The following is a 26,732-nucleotide window of genomic DNA, read 5'->3' as shown; positions in this document are numbered from 1 at the left end:
GTTAATTTTTTATTTCCTCGCCTATTAGTAATCTTCTACTGAATGATATGGAATAGCTCGCATAATTTATCAATAACAATAATAAAAAACACTAATTTTTATTTTAAATCAACTTTTGAGGCTGACTGTACCGATTTAACCCCCTTCAAACAGCTTGCAAAGGAAGACAAAGAACAAAGTCTTGGTGTGAATTGTAAGTTGTATTACTACAAAACTTTAACTGTAGGAAAATACGTAAGGAACATCTAATTTTTATACATATGATACCGACAGCAGAGTTATGCCTCACCTTTAAGGCGTTACATCAGTTTAAACAGATAATAGCCGTATTCGTATTTTTATGCAAAAACATCTTCTGATTTTAGGTCTTTAATGACTTTATGGTAATTGTATCAATGAGAACAAAAAAAACAGCATATTTTAGTGAATTTGCATTATAGAAACCTTATAACTGTATACTTGAAGGAGCAAGTGAGGTTTGTGTAGTCTATATTTGCACAATCCAAAAAAATTGCATGTTACTCATAGATTTCTTTAATGTAGCAGAGTTAACAAAAGAAGCGGATAACACAAATAGTTCACTAACACGCTTATGTGATCAAGCTTATTAAGATGTTTCATTCGAGCTGTGGTTGAGAAACAGTTGGAAATCAAGAACTTACGGTGTGTGTGTGAGCCCGCGTCTCCTTGGTATATCAATGGTAGAGCAACTGTCTAGAAAACAGGACGTTGTGTGTTTAATCCTCACCCAGGAAAATTTTTTTTTTATTTTTGCGAATAGTTTGAGCTTTCTTCAAACTTATAGTTTTTGACTTTTTTAAAATTTAATAGGAAAGTTATTTGTCATGATAATAAGACATATACGGACTAAGTGAGCTGTAAACAATTTCTCCATCTGTATGTGAGCCTATAAATTTAATGATACTTATGTATCAGAAATATTGCTTGTTATGCCAGTAATAATGTCACTCAATGCTTCTAACAAATAAGTTATCCAAAGCGGGAATTAATTTTTTAATAAATAATCTTTTATTATAATAAGAAATAATTTTTATTTTTTTGTACACCTTTTATTCTTAACTCTCCCGCGCCCCCTATAAAGCTCCAAAATTTTTTCATTTATACTCTCTCATTCATAAATGAGTATTTTTTCATTAAATTATGAGATTTCAAACAAGTGTTAGTTAAAAAGTTGACAGTCTTTCTATAGTTTTTTTATTTTTCATCAACTGACTTTTGCACTCGTAATGAAATTATTAGTATATCTTTTTTTGTTGATATGTCATTAGGTTTTGATGAAGAAAGTCATAATTATAATGTGTTCACTCAATCTGAGATGCGTTATTAAAGGTTTATTCTCATTAGTCAAAACAAAGACAGTTTTCTTGTCATTAGCTTACGGTCGCTTTTTTAAGTAAAAAGGCTACATTATGTATGTATGTATAAATGGATGTGTGTAACTACGCATATGCAACAACAGAGACAAAATCAGTTGTATGACCGCCTTGATTTCTACCGTCCATTTTATTCCTGTAGAGCTATAAAAAGCTGATTTCACTGACGTGGTTAAGCAATTTCTTTACTACACAAGTAACGATTTTTATTGTACCATTGTATTTGCAGGGTGCACAGCGTGCCTGAGACGTGTCAAAGTTTAAATAAAAAAAGGGGGTGTGTTAACAACGATTGTTCATCTGCTAACCAAAAAAATTTTAGTGTATTTAAGTACAAGTGCTTTTTAATTGGGTTTCAAATTTAAGTACACTTTCCATTGAGACTCATTATGTTTTCATACACACGTCCCCTGTTATGCAATAACATTCAGTTAATTCAATTTTTTTCTGTAACACAACTATTTTGTCACTTACTGTACTCCATGACAACATTTTTAATCCTCGGCTTCGTTTATCTCTACTTATCCTCGTAAAATACTAAAATTTTTTCATTTTTGGTTTTGTTTTAGCTTCTTTACTTTTTGGATCCATCTTTACCCATCGCCCTAAATTTTGAAGTATTATAAGTGTACTTGCAGTTCCTCTTATTACTTATTTTCTCTTTTCTAACATCTTTAATCAAATCTGTAAGTCTTTTCTTCTTCTGGCACAATTATTGTCAATCCATATATTAGTAATATTATATTCCTAATTATCTTTTATCATCATATATTTATATTTTTTTTGTTTTACGCAACCACTGCTTTATTTTGTAATCATTCAAGTATTTTTATAAAATCCAATCTTTGTACCGTTTCAATGTTTTAAATTTTTGCTGTAGCCTATTGATTTTTTTTCTTCCTTTTTTTTTTTTTAACCTCTATGATTTTGCTTTTTCCTATTTTCCCTATGGATCATAGTTTTCTTGTTAACCTGTTCTGTCTTCTACTTGTCTCTTTTTTAATTTTTTAATATGCATTCGATTTTGCTTGCACTTAGAACCTCCAGACTTTTATTTTAATAATCTCAGTTTACAGTTGATTCCTTGTTTTTTTTTTTTTTTTCAACATATTACTTTATTGGAGTGATAAAAAGTTTCATACTATTATTTTGCTTAATTTTTTTTTATCTTTCTTTCACTTAATGCATTTCTCCTCCATTTCTATAATCTCTGCGCTCTAGATATGTGCTTCCCGTTGTCATATAGCCTCTACATTTTGGCTTTGCATTAATAACACTATCTTTAATTTTTTTAAACCTATGCATGTATTTATTTTTATTATGTGATTCTTTGTCCTGTATTCGTAAACAAAGACTCTGCCTTCTGACTCTGATAAAACCTTTTTTACATGGCTTTTATTTGGCTCCATTATTGCTCTGATTTTTGTTATCGGTGGAAATAACTATCTGACCAGGAAAAGGGGGGCTTGCTCAAAAAAAATCCCAACCGAGATATTTTGATGGATTTTTATGCAAGGAAAAAATTCCAAAAAAATACCTCTAATACTACACGTCGAATGCTACAGTTTGTTAAAACTTTAGATGTCTAGGTGTAAAATTATTCGTTAAAAACGTTAATTGAAAAATTTCGATTCTTGGCGTTTTTTTGCTGTTTGTTAAAAACAAAAATATTAATTCTTACTTTAACTATACTTAACCGGTAAACTAAAACCAGGAAGGCCAAAAAAATCAATAGAATCAGAAGCAATCATGACAAATACAAACTTAAAGTGTAAAAATCCAGTTAAAGACGTCAGTTTCACAGGTTTGCCTCTCGCTGATGATCTCATAAAAAATCTAATTTTCAAAAAATATGACACAGACATGGCAGATAAAGATACGTCTGCAGAAGATCTTACTCACTACCTGCTTCTGGCTGAAATAAACGAAGACCCGTCTTTATAGGAAGAAGCAACAAGGCAGCAGAACTAAATTAAAAAATAAGTGGCTGTAGGAAATTAAGACATATGACAGAAATTCATTAACATTATGTCAAGGAATCTATCACTTATGGCTGGGTAAATGCAAGGTGGCTGAGTACTAAAGAAACTCAAGAACAAGCGGCAGACATTTTTTCAAAAGCCTTGCCTATCGAGCTCCACGAAAAATTTAGAAATCACATTTTTAATGAAGTCTGTAACCAAAATAAATGATTAACATGACTTACTTTGTTTCAGACAAGAAGTTAGGTATTCGTCAGATGACTGTGATCCTTGGCTTGTTTGAACCTTGATTTCAGGGCCATGGAAAATTGAAAATAAAAATAATCTAAATGTGTGAAATAAAATTATATCTTTTTTTGTACTTTTACAGTTTATCAGCTATCTCAAGTCGAGAGGTAGTGTTGAAGTACACGACTGTATCGATAGGCTGTAGGTATATGTGGGTGTATGTGTGCATGTGTTTGAGTAGAGGTATGAACAGCGCGAGTCAGGCCTGCCTCAGTTCTGATTTGACCCTAGTCAAGCGTGCACACTATACTTAGCTCTCTCCAAAAAATAAATCTGTGTATCTTGAAAAGTCCGTTGTAGTCAAGTCAGTCTTTTAGTTTTTGTCATACAACAAGTCAGTCTAAAATAAAAATATTTTCTAATGTTATAATCTATTCAGTCGTCTCCTCATTTTCTTAAGTTCAATTACTCTTCACATTTATTTTTAATTAGTCAAGGAAAAATGACAATTGCGAAAAACTATGTTCTCGCAACTTTACCGGTGAATAAAAATAACCTGCAATAGTCCAGCTGTCAAATTTCAGGTTTATTATTAATACGTCCGGAGACGAACCAAAATTCGTCAAAATATCTTGGTTGGCATTTTTTATGAAACACCCCTCTTATTTACTCCTTTTCCCAGTCTATCTCACTCTCGTGAATAACTTATCTAGTTATAGTACTTTTATTATGTTCTTACCACTAGCTTACATGCATTTGCTGCTGCTTAATCACCCCTCTGCTTTTTTTACTTTCGCGTCACAAGAATTTTAGCTCTTTTTTTACGAATCAGTAGTGATTTTCTTTTCTTACTTGTTTCCAACTTTTTTTTTAACTTCATCACCACACACGTCATAAAGTTTGCATACATTATTCTACATTAGTACTATGATATTCTTTGCCTTATATTTTTTGTTTTGTAATATCACTTTTAATTATTTTAATTTTTTGTTATCAATAACGACTCGTCCCTTAAGTTCCTCGACTGAAACATTCTGAACATATGATCGTGCAATGTATGATTACTGCATAATAACAATTTTTGTGGTTTTTGCAAACTGAAGAATCAAATATTTCAAACAAAAATCACTTTAGGTTTCCTTCAGTTTTATTATTTGTCTGTGATTGTTTTCACTTTTCTTTTTCATTGTTAAATAATTTTTCAGCTAACAATTATCTAATATAAGAATCAATAAACGTGAAATATTTTCAAAAAAATACAATTAATGCTTAATAAAGGGCAGTTCATAATTTTTTATTTGAAGCATAGTTGATTAAACGAGAGATCCCCAACAATGTGGATACGTTGCTATAAATGAAAAAATTTGTGGACTTCTCTGTCTTAACTATGCTTACCACACAAAATGATTTTTGAGTTCGTAATCCGATAATGAACACCCTGTGTCCACTGACCAAATGCAATACATGAAGTCTTACTAATCTTTCTAAGCTCACATAAAAATATGCTGCATGGTAACAATAAACAGTAAAGAAGTCTTACTTAAAAATCAATTATTTCCTAAGGCATAAATGTTTCTATTATTTAAATGTGGGATTAAATTTTTTTCAGATTTTAATCCTCCTCCAACAGAACACATATGTCAACATTTTAATGAACTACGCAGTGATATTATGCTTCATTATGAATTAAAAGGAGCTCTTATTACTTGTGACTATGAATTACAGTCTCTTAGACATCAGTATGAAGCACTTTCTCCTGGAAAGGTAAATTTAATTCTTTTAAATGCCTAAATAATACTTAATTTCTAACTAGAGCATGCTTCATAAAATGAGAATCGTATAGAGTCCCTACAATATAAGATAGTAAGAAATATTAATCCATTTTAATTTATTATCGTGAACGAGTTTTTCAATTGTTGATACGTGTAAACACGTGGCAGTAATATTTCAATGAAAACGAACAAGATTTTTCACAGATATCTTAAATCAGTCACGTAAATGAGTTATTACTGAGAAAGTGGATCTTCGTATAGTTTATACTACACTGGTTTTCTTGATTATTATTTTTTTTTTTTCACCAAACAGTTAAAGGAAACACAGTAATAAAATTTTTAACAGCAATATTAAATATATTACATTTTCTTTTAATTTTTGAATGCATATTTTGATCAATTTAACTCCCAGATGTTAGTAGTTTTAGTGTTGAATTCAGAACATTAATGTTATTTATGTTGTTACTTCTCAAGACTTACAATTTTTAATTTCTTAAATCTTTATCTTCATACATTGACCCCCTAAAGACGTACTATTAGAACGTCAGACGTAACATTTTAAATCTGAAAATTTATTTCTGATTTTGCTTCTGAGATCCACAGTAGCGATAAAAATAAAAATTTAATGCATGCATCTCGTCATTATGATTATACATCTAAATTTAAAGTATCTACCCATTATCATAAGATTTAAAGCCATGTACCCTTTAATTCCAACCGTTTAATTATCAACATTCGTTAAACCAATCAATTTCTGTGAGATTAAGGTGGTTCTTCACGTAACCCATTTACTTTAACTTACAGTAAAACTTGGAGGGATCGTTATCAAAGATATAAAATATGTTCTCTCGAAATGTCAAGTCCCTTTATTAGGCAAATTTTCGAAAACAAGTCAGTTAAAAATTGCACTTGTAACATCAACTCTTATGGAGGTTACTGTTACACTCTACGATATAATGTAATATCTCGTAAAGTAGACTTAAGATCGTAATAAAAAAAGTTCGAAATGAAAGAAAAACATTTCAGCATTTTTATAATATAACAAAAATTAGGGCTTATCAGGAAAATAGTATACAATATTTAATCGTATAAATAATCATTTATCGATCAGCGAGAGTAAAATGTCGGCCACATAAACGAGCAGACGTTCAGGTTGCGCGTGCCAATTTAAAAGGCACCCCTTTACTAATATGGTGATAAGTTAATTAGAAAAATTATTTTATGATTAGTATTTGTTGAAAATTACGATTAGAAAATTATGATGGGTTTTACCACTAAATATTGTTCAAGAGTGGGGTTATCTGGAGCATCAAAAAAAGATAAATCTCTCTGCTGATAATAAAAACAAAAGTGAAGAGGTTAAGATTGTGCGGTGAAAGACGCTCGATGATTGTATGTCTATAATAAATACATGCAGCAATCGGCAATGTCTGCTTGAATAAGGGCGTGCTTGTCATTTTCGTAACCTTGCGACAAAAAAAAATTTCTTACAACTCATACTCTATTAGCATGTTTATTTGTATATAAATGCAATGATATTGCAGTCAAGTACTAGTACGAGACATTTTATGTTGTAAGTTATACGCTAATCGAAAATTAGAAAACAACAGGGGCCTGCGTCGCTTTGATACGGCGAGGCACCATTGTAAAGAACCACCTTAATAAAAAAAAAAAGAGATTTTCAATGTAAACAAACATTGGAAGAAATTTTAATACTATTCATAAAAATGCACGATATATTGAGAAACAAAATAATAAAAGGCCCTGTGAATTTGGTGTGTAAAATTTAAATTTTTTGAAGAATATATGAGGAAATCCAATCCAAATCGACCATTTTGCGTCACAAAATTTTTTTTGAGGCACACCTTTGAACCAAATTTTTTCATGCTTTTATATCTCCAGAAACAAGGAAAAAATTGTGTACAAGTACTTTGGGCTTTGTGACACAGTTTTTTATGGCTCTGAAAGGTATAATACTTGATATTTTTAAAAAACTACGCGAACATGATACGTATGACTTGCACTACGTTTTTAAAGCAGCTTGTTGGTTTTATATTGTACTACGATAAGTTTTTTTTTCATGAGGAACCTCACTTGATGATTATCAGGACTTAATTAACAAAAAGACGCTTTAAATTTTTTATTTAAAAACGTAGTACAAGTCACACGTATCATGCTCACTTAGTTTTTTGAAAATATTAAGTATTATACCCTTAAGAGGCATAAAAACTGTGTCACAAAGCCCAAAGTACTTGTACACAATTTTTTCCTTGTTTCTGGAGGTATGTAGAGTATGAAAAAATTTGGTGTAAAGGTGTGCTTCAAAAAAAATTTTAATTTTTTTTTGTGACGCAAAATGGTCGATTTGCATTGAATTTCCTCATATGTGTATCTGTTTTTTTTCGGAACAGCATACTTTCTATAGTAGCCTCATAATATTACACTGTTCGGAACTCATATTATACATGATGACAACGCTCGATGCATTTTTTTTCTCTCGCTTTCCTTCTTCTTTGCTCTTTCTGTCACTTACCTCGCAGCTTACATGAAATCACTACAAATCATATCTTTTAACTGACTAAACATCAAGCCCAGTACATTGTGATACTCAACGAATTTTCTAGGAAATAAGTAAGAATGAGAGAAATATCGGCCCTAAGTCTGGTTGTAACACACAACCTCCTGTTTACTAGACAGTTGCTCTCCTAATTGAGCTATCAAGGGTTCATGTATGTATCTGGGAAAGGTTTTTTTCTCATTTTCACTTATTTCTAAATAAATTTTATAAAAATAGAAAATAGTTGAATTTTTATTTTTAATTTAGAGAGTATTTGATATCAAAAAGGACATAGATGGGCATGAGAGTGCGTGCTTGAAAATACCTGTGGGTCACTTTCATCCATTTGTGCCATTTGATGTGATAACAAGTACATCAAGACTGCTTATACATCTACTAGATTCACATTAAATATATAAATTTTTGACAAGCCTTAGTATGTTTTTCATTGTACCTATTACAAAAGTTGTTTCCTTGATACGTCAAACTGACCTAAAAAAAATTTTCTGATGAGATACAGTATTTAGGTATATAATTTTCCAACTTGAAAATTATGTCTAGTATATTCTAATTAAAAATTGTTTTTGGAAAGTGATTATTACGTGATCGAAATATCATAAAGAATCTATACTTCAAACGTGTAAAGAAAATTTTTATTTAAGTACAATCACTTACAAATAAATTATAAAACGGATTTTGCAAATACAAATAGTTACCTTAAACTTGAACGAATATAAACACAAAGAGTTAAGAAAGTCACTTTAAAAGAGATAATTTAGAGTCAAGTTCAGTTCGAGATAATGTAAAAAATAATGATAATTACTATGATATACAGTAAAAATCAATTGGAACAATGATTTCTAGAGTAAAACCAAAATTTTATGTAGCATAAATGGAACATGTGCAACTCCTATGGAAATATGATTGTATGCTTTACTGTTAGAATCCAGACCATATTATTATAAAGAAAAACATTACAACAATTAATCTGTATAAGTTAACATACTAAAATGTGGCAAGTTGCGTTATATTTATATAGTAATGTTCCTGCATATGCTTTGATTATTTGATATTTGATGAAGTATTTATCTGTAGATGTAGTACAAGGTGCTTGATACTATTTTATTAATTTATTTGGTTATTTGTGTTGAATTGCGATATCGTCAACAGAACGCGAATACCATGTACAAATTTAAAGCATGAGAAGTATAGGTAAAACCTTTGATTGAGTCAGTTTCTAACTTGTATCTTAAAAATGACTTTTACCCTTTCTCTTGAAAAACAAACTTTTTATGAAATATAACTCTACAAACATGTATACAAAATTTGGAAGATCCCAGTATTACTGTTGTTGTATACCCATTAACAATAAAATTCATTTAACAACTAGTTTAATCTGTAAGAAACAACCAAATTTACTATTGCATAAATAAATAAACCACTTAATCCATAACAAAATTCATAAATGAGGAGTAAAAATGTCTCAACAAGTGGAACGACTGAACTGACCGAATAAAGTTATAGTACGATAAACTCGCATTGTGCACGTATCACGAATTATAATTTAATTCCCTGGCTTGATGCACAGAGACGTCAATAATAATGTTTGTTTTCCAAGTTCTAATCAACAATAAATAAATATAGAAATTTCTTGTATGACATATTTTAATCTATTTCATTCAATATTTTAATACATGACAGAAAAGAGCCTTATTAGCATATTAAAAATGAAAAAATATGAGGCATAAATAATATTAATAAATTTCATTTTCATAAAAATTCATATAAACATTTACTTATTGGTTCGGGGGTAGGTACGAGAAGCGTACAGAGGCGGAGCTTAACTAGTATATATGTATATACATGCACACATACTAGTGGGGCTTCCTTTCTGCGTTTGCTGCCCATCAATTTTTTAGGAAAAATGCTCTTAGAAAAACCCGTTGGATTTAAAAAAGTTTTCAATAACTGTTTGATTAATAGAAAAATTGGTAATGCTTATAACTGTGTTGTAAGATAAATAAAAAAGTTTCAATTAAAATCATCGTCACATATTTTAACTATCTAGTGCTTAATTATAAATTATCAATTAATTTTTTTGCGGAATGTATTTTTCATGGATTTTTTTTCGAAAATTTATTAAATAACAAAAATACAAAACGTATTAAAACTTTGACCTACATTATGAAACAATGTTCCACTTCAAAAAAATGTAAGTATTTATATATAATCATGAGCGAAAGAAAACTGCAAAACTAGAAAACCAATTTTTTTAAGAAATCATAATTAACAAAAACATAAGTATGATAAATTATTAACTGCAAATTTGGTGTTATTATTGAATTAAGTTCAGGACTGCTAGAAAATTTTTTTCTTTGCTTGTACCTGTCATACTTACCAGATAATCATTCTAAAGAAATTTTTTTAATAAATTATCTTATTTTACTCATCACGCGGTTTCCATTTTCTTACGTACGAGATTTAGGATAAAGTATAGCATATTTCAAAAATTATTTTTATAAATATAAAAAATTAACTATGCAACAATGTTATGCATACAAACTATCCTATAGGCCCAACGATAAAAATTTTACTTTGTTATTGTATGACTTAAGGTTGACACAGCAGTTTTTATGTATTCATATTTTATGATTAAGTACAACCACTTCAAGTATTTGAGGTACAATAAAAAAAAAGTTTAAGGATTGAAGGTTATGAAGATTTATTAAATGCAATAACTTATAGGGCTTCCAGAATTTCTCAACAATTTTGGACACAGAAAATAATTGAGAACTTTTACGTACTGTAACACCCGTACATAAAAATTGTGAGGTGTGTCTACAAATGCCCTTTCGAGATGCAATGGCTAATACGAAAAGTATCGTTGACCATGCTTATTTATAGTAGGTACATGTAATTGAAAATCAAACGAATTGAAGTTCGTTATTTTAATAAATGATATTCCAAATATTAAAGTTTAGATTTCTACACTAAATTACTAATTATTTTAGATGTCATTAAAAATTATAGTTTTGGTAAAGTATAAGCTTCGAACTATACTATTAAGCTTCGAAACCGCGGTCTATCTCTTGTGAATATGTTAAAAATATAACAACCTGATGATAATAAAGTAACACTTGATACAAATAATAAAATTATTTTGGCTAAACTTCTTTCGAGTAATGCGCTATTTAAAAAATTAGTAATGAAGCACATGCTTCACAGTCCTCATAGAAATTTAAGTTCTTCAATGAAAAATTTTATAAAACTGTCTGAAAACTTTTTCATAACCTTTTAGAAATGCAACTACATTTTAAACAAATGGTTATCCACAGTATGTAAGAGAAAAAAATTTCTCTGGTAATAAAATTTATATTATAAAAAAAGATAAAATTTTATTTCAGTTCACTATGCAATGGTTGTACCTCATGATAAATTTTTAATTATGACTTGTAAATGTTATATAAACTTTAAATACTGTACACTAATATAATTATTAAATACATTTAGTACTACATCCAGAATAGTAGTAATAGAACATATATAAAAATAGAAAAATTAAATGATACTGATAAAGAAATATTCGATGAAGTGAGTAGTTAATATACGATACGTGAGTTCAAAAGAAGCATATTAGAGAACAGAATTTCCAATTAGTATTAAGAGTCACACAGTTATACATTTTGCTGTTTGCATTGAAAATAATTAAAAAATTATGTTTGAAGAAGTTAATAAATAATACCGATGAATGAGTATTCAATTAAGTTAATAGTTATGAGAATGCTAGGTATGTGAGTCGAATGTAAGCATCCCCGGGACTACTATTTGTGGTAGAAGTCATACAGTTTTCAATTTGTATTTCGCAATTTTTTTACCGCCTCTTCTACAGATTTAATTTGATCGACATTTGGCCTCAATATGTTAGTATATTTTTTTTCCCATTACCATAAGATCGGCTTGATCTTAACTGCCTCATTGCCTCTATATCAACCAGCTCCTGACTCGAGTTAACGGACTTGAGAAAGCCCCACACAAAAAACTTAATAATATAAAGCGACAAACGTGTACATGTATGTATGGGTTCATGGGTTCATTTATTCAGATCTTAATTAATATCTCCATGTATACGCACACGTGTATGTCATGCGATGTGTATATAGTACATGATTTGGTGTAACAACATTCACACTACATTTATACTTACACAATAACTATTTTGCTACATCCCATAGTTATTTGGCCTCTAAATACTGAAGCCTCTTTATAATGTAAAGAAAAAATTATAAAATCAGGACCCCCCACTGCAACACACTATGTTGGATAGATGTGATAATTATTTTTTCACGCTTCCGATAAGTCAATTAAAATTATCTAATACTAATGAACTCTAATAATTATTTTATTCGAGTTGCATCAAGTTCAAGTGCGTTGACTATTTTTTCATCAATTTATTGTTAATATTTCATAGCATTTATGGTGGCCATAAAGGAAATATTTCTGATACAGCACACTTACCTAAATATACTATATTTGTTGAAAAATTAAGTAAAATATTTTATAAAAATTTTCATTATTGATAAAAAACTACTATTAAATAAATTTTTTAAATATTATGTTTAGTGTACTTTAATGAATCATTTCATTCAGTTTAATTTTCGAACATAATTTGCAAGCGCTCAAATCTTCATTCAATGACATAAAAATTAAAGTTTATATTACATAAAAAGATTTTAATTTATATACAATATCTTGGTTCAGAAGTATTTTCTTATTAAAGAAACAAGTTATGGTAAATAAAGTATTGAAAAAATATTTAATTGTTTGTTTACGCACAGTTGACTTTGGTAATTTTCCTTAATCTCTTTGTTTAAATCTTATAACATCTGATACTATAGTTTTTTTTTTTTTTTTGTAGATTGGCGTGAAAACCGTGTAGTATGGTAAAATCCCACTAGCATCTTATGTAGTTGTAAGACTCACATTTAGTCATTAACCTCCCTTGCCTCTCTTTGATCATCTACAGTGTTTTGAATTATTTTTTAACCCCCCTCCCTTTAGAATAAGAAGAAAATTCAAGTATTTCTTCCTTCATCTAAAATAATTTAAAAAAGCTCCTCTTTTGGCCCTTTCATCAGCCCGCTTATTTCAATGTAGCTCTTACGGTATTTTGGTTCTTAGAAAGATTACATAAAATTATAAAAATGATTATGCTCCTTAACGTTTATATCTTTTCTGCAAGTTCCAGACAGAAAAGGTAAGTAAAGATATTAATTGTAAATGAACTAATTACATTGATGGTAGATATAAGAGCCCTATAAAAGCTGCATGGTGATTACGAAAGTTTCTTAAGTATGTGATAAATCATGTCAGTTTACTAGCTTATTTAAAGAACAAACAAAATATTATTTTCCAAAAAAAAAGTTGAAAAAATCTATAAATAACTAGCAAACTTCTTCAACACCTTGGTTTCTATCAAATAAACTTGGGAACACAGGATTTGGTGATTTGAGTATGATTCTATTTAATCCAACAAATTACGTATACCATTATTTCAATATGTTTCTGATGTTTTTTTTATAGAGCTGAACAATACAAGTGCTAGGATAACAAGTAACCATGCCATGTGAATTGCGAAAAGCATAATTGGTGACGTTAAATTTATTAAGTTGAACTTATAGGCCTGCACTAATATGTAATGATTAGTCTTATTACGCTTCGCGCAATGTGCATGTGACGTTTTCCTGTTATTCTCGCACTTGTACTATTTATCCCTAAAGAGGACATCATAAAGATGTTAATATATTGACATACATTATATGTTTGATCTAGTACAGTCATGCTTAAATTAGCAAATTCTGTACTGCTAAGCGTATTTACCTTACGATATTTGAGCAAGTATAAAAGAAAGTTAATTGTTGAATTACGTTTGATGAAGTTTTTAATTGTTGCAAAAAATAAGTATATGAATTTTCATGTATATTACGTTTTTGGTTACAAAAGAAGGAAATAAAAATGATGTCAATAGTTGTAGGTAAATTAAATACTGTAGGTTTCAAAAAAAGACCCAGTGAGCTTTTTTTACTGTGGAAGTAAGTTCTTTGTGTTTTAAAACTCTAAAAAAAATTGTCATAAAAATTTCAAGGAAGCTGTTAATAGCATGGGTTTGATTGAGAATGATTCTCAAAAGTATTGAAATTTTTGAAGAAGCAGTTGGCAATTACTGAGAACATTTCTATTACAACAATTTTTTGCATAGCTTCTATCTTTAGTAAATATTATAGGTGATAAAATTTAAAATGAATATAAAATTACTTTTCACAAGATTTTTCAAGTAATTGAGTAAAGTATGGACTCTTTAGTTAAACAAAATTTTTGAGTCAGACTACAACATGGGTAAGAATTTTTTAATTAAAGATGTAAAAATAAACAAAAAATTTTTTTTTCTAATCCCTCAGGTGGTAAATTTTTTTGTGTATTACTTTAATTCATTATTTTTTAAACGAAAAAACTTTTGTCTACAGCATAATAATTAATATTTATTATAACATAATAAACATATTAATTTATTATAACATAATAACATATAATATAGCATAATAAACTAATATTTACATCCTTAAAGTAACCCTCTCTCTAAATGTTAAATTATGAAACGTTTTAATTATATCATTCGGATGAGAGAATAATAAAGGTAAATTCTTGAAACAACTATTTAAAAAAAAAACTATTGGTAAGTTGACCAAAATATTTGTGATACAGCTTTAATGATCCTAACAGAACTTTAGAAATAGTTGATTTACGTTATGAGGTCTCTGTGACAATAATAAAACTTTTCGAAATCAACAAATTTTTTTAGGTGATGATTTATAAGTAATTATTTTTGTCATTAGGAAAGACGACAAAAAAAAGGAAGTAGAAAAATACAAAAAATAATAAGCTTACATATATATAGTAATCATTGAAAGTATTTAAATTTGGAAGTAATCTTCGTATCAATGACAATTCATTTTTAAGTTATTATTATAAATAGAAAATGGAAATGTAAGACCATCTGTTCACTCCTCACGTGGTTAACAAATTACGTATGTTAGAAAATATATATTGTAATGAGTTGAATTTTAATTTATAGTGTGTAGTTTTCATATCACATGATGAATCCACATATTTCTCAATAATAAAATTTCAAATTTTATTGAAGGAAAAACTATAACATTTCATTATATAGCAGCATATAAAGATGCTGTTTTATTTCATACTAATTATTATTTAAGTTTTCCAACAAAAGTTTTGAATAATATTTGTAAAGATTTTCCACCTTATTACTTCAATTTAAAAATTAGAATAGTAGTAATATTATTTAGAATTTCACGTATAGTTGATGGGTTGTATAATAAGTTATAATGTAAAAGATTAAAAGTATTTGAATATACATTTTGAGAAAAATAATAATACGGAGAAAAATTGGGAGTCAAGGCATTGGGAATATGGCACTTATAACTTAATGGACATAAAGTTCAAAATCTTTCGACCCTTATCATTAGTGACCCTCACCATCGTTGGACTCTTTACCATTTTTTTTACATTAAAAACAAGTTCCGAATTTTCTAATTTTTCCTAGAAGAATCAATAAGTCGTAAATACAAAGTTCCAAATAAATCGGTTCGTACTTGAAAGAAACTTTTGTGTTTATGAGTACAGTTGCTTATTTCTCTTTTTAACGCAGAAACTCAAAGAACAATATGATACCGTTAAAGTTAAAATATTGTTTCTAAATAGATAAATGATAAAGTGCAGAATAATTTTTTTTTCTTATTAAATTTTCCACGAATGTATGTATGCATAAATATGTAAGTGTATGTTACGAATGAGAAACATTACTGTATATTCAAAAAATTTTAAGTAACTAATTAACTCAACTTAATACATCCAAGATCACATTAATTAATGCAAACTTGATTAAATTTTTACTATTTTTATGGATTAACATAAGTTCTTAAATCGTTCTATAATATGAAAAATTCTATTTCTATTCCATAATTATTATCAACTCTAATTTGGTTGGGATTAATTCTTCAATGCAAATCGGCAGATCAAAATTTTTTTCAGTATTCATTCTAGGTAATGGATTTTGTCAAATTGAAATATCCCTAGAAAATCGCCACAAGACAGTTCGTATCTAGTATTCCATACAGACATTACAAGTATACGTATATGTCATTTGGATTATGCAAAGCACCAGTTATAATTCAAAGACTTATAGATTTCGTATTATTGGAATTGCAGGGAACAGAACTACTTAGATTTTCAGATAACATTAGACTATTTGCCAAAACATTACAAGAGCTTGAGATAAAAGTAAAAAAATTATTGCTGGAATAAAACTAATGTTGGAATAAAATTACAGCTAGATAAATGAGAATTTTTAACCCCAGAAGTAATGTGACATAAAATAGGTGGTTATGGAGTAAAACCTGATTTCAAGAAACTTGAAGCAATTCAAAATTTTTCAATACCAACCAATTGTAAAAAAAAATTCCAAAATTTTTCTAGGATGTTATAAACGATTTTTTGAAAATTATACTGAAATCACCGAACCTTTATCCCTATTATTAAGAAAAAGTCAAAAATTTGATTGGACTAAAACTTAAAATAAGAGCTTTGAAAAATTATTAGCTCTGTGCAAAGCTCCGATACTTGCATATGTCTACCTTGAAAAATCATTTATTTAAAATACCGACGGGTCCAATTTAGCTAGCGATGCTATTTAAAATACCGACGGGTCCAATTTAGCTAGCGATGCTATTTTAAATAAAGAAGAGCTAGGAGGGCCTATCTGTGGCGTACACATTTCGCATTCTCAATAAATACGAAAGAAATGACTCCACTACTGAAAAAGTTGTGAAGCAGTAATATCCGCTTTACAACACTTTTGACACTATTTATACGGACGAACACTTACAGTTTATGGAGACCTTGAGTTTTTGATACAGATAGAATCGATAAAAGATCCCATGAGTCGACTGAATCGATAGAGAGTAAAACTTAGTAGTTAAACTACACCTATAAATACAAACCCTGACCTTTTAATTCAAATGCTAACGCTTTATTGCGTAACCCTTTAGATTGCTATGAAATAAATACCGTAAAAGATGACGTAGAGTCTAAGGGAAGGCGTAAAGAGTAAAAAAATTGTTAACGTCCAGTAGTGACAGTAGTCGCTCTAACAGCCCAAATTCCCTACAGTGAGTCTAGTAGTTATAAAACAATACAGTCTTGCATGCTACCTTTAAAACATATTTTAAAAATTTTCGCACAAACAAAAACATTTCTTGCATGTGCTGATAGAATCAGTGATGTATAAAATCAATGCTTAAATAAGTTCGAATACACTTGTTACAAACGAGCGCTATTTCAAAGTGGGCTCAGGCGTGTACAAGCATATTTGGAAAGCATTTATTATTTTCAGCATACGCAGAGTCAGTTGCGATCTTTAAAATCGATTTATTCAATTGCTGTTTAGTAATTAAAATTATAATTTATATATTATACTAGTTTCTATACGTTAAAATGTGAACATCTTATAACCTTCAATGGTTATAAGGAGCGAGCATAGTAAGCGCTTGTTAATTTTGATACGAGTCACGGAATGTGCATAATGATTTAAAAAATCCGGAACAAGCCTCGTATGGTGCATGTAAAGCTTGCGGTCATCAAGTTAAATTTGGATTCATTGGTCTAGTACGGAGTTTTTACTCTTCGTAGGAAGGTTAAATGGCGTGCATGAAGTACATGCGTGTACTCGAGATCGATTCACTAAGAGGTGGAACCTTCTCTGTGGAATCTGTGACTCAATTTTATTGAAAAAGGGTAAAAAGCGTATGCTTAAGTGCTGATTCCTTTCAACTTTAAGTCGCAGAAGAACATTCTTGATTCTACGTGTTATTTTGAAAGAAAAATCGATAATCTAAGACTGTGAATATAAGTACATTTGTATGCGTAGTACGAAGGTTGAGAGTAAAAGATCAATACTGCGCCACGGCAATGTCAGATTTGTAAGAGCAGTGGCTCATGGCGAGAGTGAGAGGTTCAGACGCTCTCTAACGGCAAAGCGATGAGGTGCGTGTGCGATGAAGATAAATGTAACCTTAAAAGTGTCACTCGCTGTTGATTGAAAATTAACAGTACGTGTAAATGATTTGTGTGAGTTGACTTCAAAGTACTTTCAAAGTAATAATCAAGTAAAAAATATTAATGAACGGCTCACACTGCAGTTCACTTTTTTTTATACAAAAACATATTGTCTCAATTGAATGATAGATAAACTTGACTTGATAGCAGATAGCTGAATTACAGTATACAAACTGTTGCGTATGAAAATTTTACAATCTAAGTATGGTTTATAAATAGTTTTTATTGCATTTTTTTTAAGCGATAACAATCCATTCTAAAACTGGTACTTTGAGAAACTTTGTTTAGTTGACAACAAATTTAATATTAACTTATTTTGTCAGTCTCATGTTCATAGAAATACTCATTAATCATTTAAATATGATTAACTACAAGCACTTTTAACTTGTGTATCCACATATAATTTTATGCTACAATTAATACTGAAACTATAGCTGATATAACTATATTTACAATTCGTAAGGTAAGATAAAGGTATGTTGCGTAGGCTGCCTAATGAGTACCTCACGCACGCCCCCCTGACACGCCTATGAGTACCCTCAGTAGGCTGCCTAAGTAGGTTCTCATGAACTAGAGAGGCAACCAACTTTTATTTCTGCTCGGGTACATGTATAAATATATTACGACTTTGTATACGAAGTTGACAAAAGATCAGAGAGGCCTTTGAGGCAAAAGTCGACCGCATCCGAGCTTTTACGACCAACTCCGAATACAGTTGCGCAGCAGCAGCAGTAGCTCAATATATATACACGTTCTGCTGCTGTGGCAAAGGGGGGTGGGGGAACCATATCAAACTGTAGATTTTTTCCAGTTCACCCCTAGCCCCAAAACGGCGTAAAAAAAGCTTCGCTTCAAAAATTTGGGATTGAGTCTTGTGTGCTGCAGTGTACGCCTATAATCGCACACCATACCATTTCAACAAAACGATGGCCCCCTTGAAAAAATTTTATCGTAACTTACAGATAGATAAAACTCAAATCAGAAGATTTGGTTACGTAATATTTATTAGATTCAAAAGAAGACTGAATTTACATTCGGCCGAATAAGCATACAAGTAGTGCTGGTTGGCTATACGGCCACCGGTTTTCCTAAGACCAGAGGACAAAAAACGTTATGATCGTATTTACTTTTTACGATCGTGTAATACACAAGAATTAAAACAATCTGTGTTGGCGTATCTACTAATAGTAAGTGGTAAATTTTGCAAACTTATGATGGTGACGTATATACCAGGATATCGAATATTGGTTGTAATTCAGTGGCAACATTGTAAAACAAATTTGATGAATTTCAAATATTGCTGTGTAAGTAAAGGTACACCTCTGTGATCTTGGACTTTATTCCGATATAAGCTTTTATCATAGCCTGTATTGCTCCCAAAATGGGATTGGAAGTTGCCTCAGCTGTGGTGTGTGCGAGAAGCTCAGCAAGTACCAGCTCAGCCTTCTGTAGATGATTTTTATCAAGATCAGTTACACTATCTAGGGCTTGCGATGACACCTAGAAGGGTAGGAGCAATTCACTTTTTTAGGCTGTGTACGAAACTATCAAACACTTAAAGTGCATTCGAAGGACGATCCTTCTCCACCTTTACCAATCATCGTCCTCTCATCTACATGGGGCAGCAGCGAATGGACAAGTTTCCACTGTCACCGACAGGCCCACCACTTGCAATCCACTCAGCTCTCCAATGCACATTTTCGCTATACCCGTGGATGTAAAAAATCTCGCTGTAGATGCTCTTTCTAGGAAGCTCGTCGCTGAGATAATTTCAGGGCTCATCAACGTCAACGCAAACTCAACTACATTCAGACTTCTGGTAAGTAGATGACTGATATACACACACTGCAATTGTAAGAGAGGTTGCTATAATTCGCTTTATTGCCAAGCTTTCGACACTGTGCATGGCCTTGCTCACCCAGGAGCTAAGACCACAGTCAAGGCACTGGCTAAGCGATGTATGTGGCCAGAAATTCGCATGTAGACTACAGTTTAAGTCATTTGCGAGTCCTGTCAGTGCTCCAAGGCCTCGCATCACAACAGAGAGGCCTTGGGATGTTTTATCGAGCAGAATAATCACTTTGAGTACATATACATCGACCTCATCGACCTACCACTGGTCCAGGGGATGCAGAACTACTTGATAATCATTGAAATGTTTTCTCACTGGTCCATAGCAGTCTCGCTACTTAACATGCAAACAGCTATAGTGGCCAAAGCGCTTAACGACCACTGGGTTAGGATCTTTGGCACTCTACTGCCGATTACCTCAGACAGAGATGCTTAATAGTTCGAATCGACCTTGTTTATCGAGCTAGCATGCACTCTGAGAGCCAAGCTTTGCTACACTACGTCATATCACTCGCAATCTAACGGCATACTCGAGTGATTTCATTGCACCCTCAAGGATGCGCTCAAGTGCTGTCGACAAACCTGGGTTGCCAATGGTACGGTTGAGTCCTGCATAGACGATATTTGGTACAACACTCGATCTTTCAAGCCAATTCTTCGTTACTTCCTCAATTCAGTTCGACTTCATCAGTTTCGTGCTAATACCACTGTTCTTATATCTCAGACTAGTACCTGCTTCAAAACAGTTTAGTAGTCAGCCTTTTATCTTTAAAGAACTGAAAAACCTATTTTGACGTTTTAGAATAAATCGCAAATTACTGGACTAATTACTCCTTACTAAAGCAGTCGCACTTAAGCCCACACACGGTCCTCAACCAAACAGATCACATGACCTTTATGATTAAGTGTGCATCGGGCCTCAATGAGATCACAGTGGACCAGATCAAGCCAGCCTATCTGGAAGCTAACATTAGGTGAGGAGGATTAAAAAACGGAACTTTTCCCTTACATCATATATGTAGCTAAATGTTGTAAAAATTCATTCCAGACAATATTATATTTGTTATAAAAAACAATTCTGAAGAAATTGTACTTAGTAAAAGAATGTTTGATAATTAATCTACGTAATAAATCAAACGAAACACACAAATTCATTTTCAAATCAATAAGTTGAAAGTCATAGAATGTTTTTATTGATAGTCCTGAAGGGTCACAAAAAACATTTGTACACGAGACATTAAATTGAAAACATTAATGGCTTAGGCAAGCACTGCATCTATCTTACTTCCTAAAGATATGATAAATTACGGAACTTTTATATAAGCATAAGAAAAAAAAAATATACAAAGTTCGTTTTCAGAATTTGAAACTGATAAAAAAAAATTAGGAGAAGTAGATTTAATTATGTGGGATAAATAAATTATTAGTTTTGGGTGGAGATTTCTATTAAATTTTAACAGTGGTTAAATTTAGTAATAGAAGTATAATAATACGTGAAAAAATCAAATGATTATATTTATGGGCATATTAAAATATTTTTTAATTACAAATTATTATGCCATTATTAAATAAAACGGCTTTGAGTAGTGAAAAAAAAAACTTTTTATGTAAAACACGGATTAAACAGTCAAATACGTTCGGGGATGGTCATGTGTGAGGCTGTGCCGAAAAACAAAGAACGATTCTCGTTAACGGGTAAAAATTAAACAAATTTACCCGTGAATTGAAAAGTGACTCGCAAAGACCGAAAAAATTATATCTTTAAGTACATATATGTATAGATGTAAATACTGGTGAAGCTCCGCCCCGTGCTCGATTCGTTCGACAATATCCTTACATGCTAATAAAAGAAACTTTGTATGAATTTTTATGAACATAATATTAATTTAGATTATTTATACCTCTGATTATTTTGCTTTGCTATGTATATCCGCTTATTATGTTTTTTTCTATTAGTCTTCTTAAAAACAGTAAAAAGACTAGATGGAAATATGTCGTATCCAAAAAAATTACGTAGAATGAATGGATATGCATCATATTCAGTGCTGTTGATGATAATTAATTATAAATAGTTGAATACTCAGATACTAATGGTTATTATACCAAAAATAACACTCAAAATGTAAAAAAAAAATTTTCCACAAAAACATAAGTTAAAGAAAAAGTTATCTTGCATACACAGCGAAAAAAAAAGTATTATCGCATATAATTAAGCAAGCTTTTATAATTTAATTTACGCTGTACTATCTTCCAAATGTCATAATTTTGTCCAGTTAAAGAATACTTATTCAGATAAGGAAAATATAGAAGTAATACAAACCTCTTAAGAAGCCACTTAAAAATTATACTTTTCTATATTATGTTTCTCTTTGTCAATTGACCCATTACAGAGGCCCATTTTAAAAACTGAATTTTTTCACCCAGGTTAAAAGTCATGTTAAAATAAGATTAAACGAAACTACAGTTTAATTATTGGAGCATGTTGTTACGAGAGTAAAAAAAATTAATTTCGAATTCAAAATTTTTACATTGGTTGTATGGAGCATTTTCAGTTCCATTCCGAATGTTGTACTTTTTATAGCTAAATTTGGACCTTTTGTGTCAAAAACTGACATTAGACAGTTGGAATAATTCTCTTTTTAAGAAAAGCTTGGAAGTTTCAACTTGTTAAGCAAAAGAACAAGATCAAAAGTGTTAAAAATGTACGTGGTTAGTCAATCTCATTTAAAAGGTAAAAAGCTAGAAAGTAAATTTTCTCAATTACCTAGGTTCTAAGAGATTTCTCGTTCATGCATGACGGACGAGACATAACATCAAGCATTTTTTGCATTTTTATTCTTATACAGCTTAAAAATACTTAATTTATAGAAATCCCTCGTGGTGCTATGGCTTGAAACTTTGATGCTTTGTTTTTATGTTCATAATGAAGTTATACAGTAAAGATACATCTAATAGTTTTTTTATCTGAAAACCTTAAATCTGTTTTTTTTCAATAATACAGGCACACAAAAAAAAATTTATGAACAAGAAGAAAGACGCCATTATACATAGATTTCTAGGGTTGCTAAAAACCAGAAATGACCATGAAAAATAATTTTAATTGTCTGTTTTTCCGCTAGCACCCCCTTACTATCCCTTCAAGAGATTTGAAGTTCTTAAATTTTTATTCTAAAATGAGATGTATGTCTATTTCTATATTTTTTGGGATAAACAGAAAATAATGATACGCATGAATATGACACTTCACTTTCTCATTAGAACCCCTTAGCTAGTCTGTTAATATTTAACAAGTTTGAGATAACTTTCAGCTCTTGTATTAAAAAGTGAAATGCTTTATCGATCAGAAGTATCAGATGCATTTACGATTCAATTATTCTCTTAGCGTAACTCAGGAACAACGGCGTGAACGTAGTGGGTTTCCATTACCTTAGCCGTGCTTGATGGTCGTGAATCCACTTGCCTCTCACTTTTCGGGGTGCTGAATTAACGTAAGTCCCCTCACCTCTTACTATTTGGTATCTAACTCTTTCTACGATAACAAACTCTCTTGCTTTCAAAAGATCTTCTAAGTAGTTTTCTCTTTTTGGTCCTTTTGGGTTCTGGCAAATCTCTTTTTAAATTCTAACAGTAGTCTGCTAACAGATTGACATCCCATTTATCCTTATAGTATTGTTCCATTGTCTTAAGATCCTGATGAAATCTTTCACCTTGCTTCTCACTGTAGTCTCCCAAATTATCAGGAAACTAGTGTAGATGAGATTCGAGCAAGTATAATTTCAAACTCATCAAGCAACCAAGTTTTTTATAGTTTATTAGCAGTTTTTTTACTTCTTTTTTATAGTTCACACTTTTTTAATTGCCTAAGAAATTCTCTACTACAATCTTGAAACTAAGCCAAGCATTTTTTTCTTCAGCACTCATTGAGTCAATTCAGTATGAAGTAAAAGCTTTCGAAGTTCTGGCCCATCCAAATTTTCTTGTTTAAGTTTAGCGTCAGATTTGGTTTGGAACTTCTTATGGATGTACGTAAAAGTGTTTTCCTCATAGTCTAAGGCTTTAACAAATTGCTTGATCAAGCCGAGCTTTATGTGGAATGGAGAAAGAAGTACTGTTGTGGGTGGTACTAGAGTATTGTTCAGAATATTTTCTGAGTCAGGAAGTAAAGAGGCTTCAGCAGTCCATTTGTAGTTTGTGTGATGCTTTTTACGATCTTGACTATTCCAAAGGCATAAAAAGCAAGGATGCTTTGTAAAATTACTTTTCTGGCCGAGAAGAATCGTAAAAATCTGTAAATCTCCGCAAATTTGTCACTTATGTTTCGTATATTTTATTTTCTTCAGTACCAGCTTGAACGACAAGTGCTTTTCATTTATACTTATGGAATAGACTATTAGTATTGAAGCTAACTCACTGGTATTGTATAGAAGAACTATTTTAAAACTGCAGTTGGATGAGTCGATTCAAAGCCCTCATGCTTTACTCTTGTAAGTGTTTGGTTTCAAAACATTTATAAGACCTTGCATATCTTTGCAGTAGATGAAAGATTTTTCTCTCTTGAAAAGAGGATGAAAGTCTTCTTACTGATTCCGGAAAATTATAGCACGTGTACATTCATCCAAACGTCCATCATTTTTGAGATTTGACGCAAGATATTCTGCAGCATCATTTGCTAAACCCAAGTCCTTTATCCCATGCATTTATTGGTTGATCTTTAAAACAATAATCGTTATCAGAATTGTATCAGAGTCACTTTTAATATTGGTAGAAGTTTCAGCTAGCTTATCGACATCCATTTGGTTTTTATCTTCAATTATATTACTCGTGGAATTCATTTCAATATGACTGGCCGAAAGTACATCGATATCATTATGCATTGGTGGAGTGAAAGATGAAGTATTTTTATGCACAGCAAGATTTGAAGTGAGCATACCTTTAACTCAACCATGCAGATATGGCAATCTGCTTAAATTTCGGGATTTATTACACAGCAGGAAATTTCATAGAATTCTTAGTTTTTTTAAATGGATGATGAACAATTAAATGTATTTCTACATTTACGACAGATACTGTTTGGTACCAACATGTCACTTTTATAACTTGCAACCTGTAATAAAAAAACAGAATTATATGTATCGTTATATTGTGATAAAAGCCCACAAAGTTTTTGCTATTTAAACTTACCGCATACGTAACAGAACATAAGATTGTCCTTGTTGCTAGTGTCAATAAAAAAATCTGAAATGTTTATATCATATTTCATACATGTACTCATTGTGTCGTTGCTTGGCCCATCATTAGAAGCTGCTCCAAGTTCTACATCGCAACAACTCAGAACAACTTTAGAATTTATTTTCCTTTTTAAAACATGAAGCCTAAAGGTAGCCGAGTTGCTCACTACTTCAGAGGTGCGTTTGCCAGATGCCAACACCTGCGGGATCGCTTGTTCAGCGAGACCAGCCGCCTATTCCTTTCCTGCATCGTAAACTCCTGCACCATACTTTTGCCATAAAGGAATATTTTTTACCTAAGAACTTAGCCAGTGAAACTGTTATCCGCAAAATCTTCAAAAACTCAATTTTTAATTTTTTTAAAAATTAGTTTGGATTGAAAGAGCTAGTCTTTCTACGTTGGTATAGCGAGTTTGGAAAATATGTTTTTTTTTCTTGTGGTGCAACTGAAAAAACGAAAGAAAGTACCGTGCCTTGGCCTGAGCTCCTCAATTCGTAAAGGCCGCGCCGCGGTTCGATACAGCATACCTGCGCCTGTAGGCTGTTAACACAAATGTTTGCTGTATTTTCAAAGTATAAACAAGATATCTCAGACCGGAAGATGGAAGCATAGTGTTTGAAAGTTAAACAAATATACTCTGTTGTAGTTCTATACTGAGCTTAACGAGCTTTCTACCTACATGACCAGCATATGTTGTGATACTTTGATATTCTAAAAATATCTGTTATAAAAAACCCAGTACAGATTTTTATCACCTTACTCCTGTGCATTCTATGCTGAAAATTATTAACATTGTATTGAAAAACAACACACAAAAAATTGATTTATGTAGCTATGATAATCTGTACTTTTACTACTGTAATATTGTAAGTTAGTAACTGTTAAAATAACGATTGTTCTTTCAATAGTCATCAATGAATTTAGTTTTATTTATTCAACTATAATAGTTATTGCGATTATTAGCATCACTAAAGGCATTTTTATTACAATTACTTGTTTTCAAAGCATTTAAAACTAAAATTTTCTGAATAAGAATAAAGTTTATTTATGATACTTTGTTTTTTTTCTCATTTACAAAAAGAGATAAGTACATGGGAAGTTTCATAAACAAAAATAACGAAACTGTATACTTGTCATTTATAGAAATAAACTTTATAGTATACAATTTAGAGATTCGATATTAAGTAATCAAAAGTATCCAAGTCGAGCTAAAGGGAACAACCGATATTTCAATTTGTTTTTTCGATTACTTGAAAAAAAAAAAAATATCTCCTCTAAAATCTTTATACCGACGTAAAAAGATCAGTTTTTTCGGTCTAAACTTCTTAAAAAAAAAATAATAATAATAATGGAGTTTTTGGCATATAGCCCTTTTTTTCTTTTTTTGTAATTTTGGAGGACGTGTTGACATTTTTTCAGAAAAGTGATTAATGCATCTGAATAATGAGAAAAAATCGCATCAAAAACATGTATTAAGTATTAACAAAAAAAAGTATTTTATTAGCATCTCAGCCAGCTTAAAAGTAAGCTC

At 30.8% G+C, this 26,732-nt stretch overlaps 1 protein-coding gene across 1 annotated transcript in view; it reads left to right on the top strand.

The window, feature by feature from the left end:
* The window catches only part of DMAP1 (DNA methyltransferase 1 associated protein 1), a 230,379-nt gene that overhangs the window by 201,391 nt on the left and 2,256 nt on the right, over nt 1-26,732 (top strand). Inside the window, exon 4 of the mRNA XM_089597385.1 lies at nt 5,214-5,368. Within this exon, the coding sequence (XP_089453511.1) occupies nt 5,214-5,368 (155 nt within the window). The remainder of the gene's footprint in view (nt 1-5,213; nt 5,369-26,732) is intronic.

The sequence above is a fragment of the Copidosoma floridanum genome, unplaced genomic scaffold, assembly GCF_036245765.1.
Source record: "Copidosoma floridanum isolate Cflo_tuat_1 unplaced genomic scaffold, Cflo_Japanese_pri ptg000004l, whole genome shotgun sequence".
NCBI classification, from domain to species: Eukaryota; Metazoa; Arthropoda; class Insecta; order Hymenoptera; family Encyrtidae; genus Copidosoma; species Copidosoma floridanum.
This window is presented reverse-complemented; position numbering and strand designations above follow the sequence as displayed.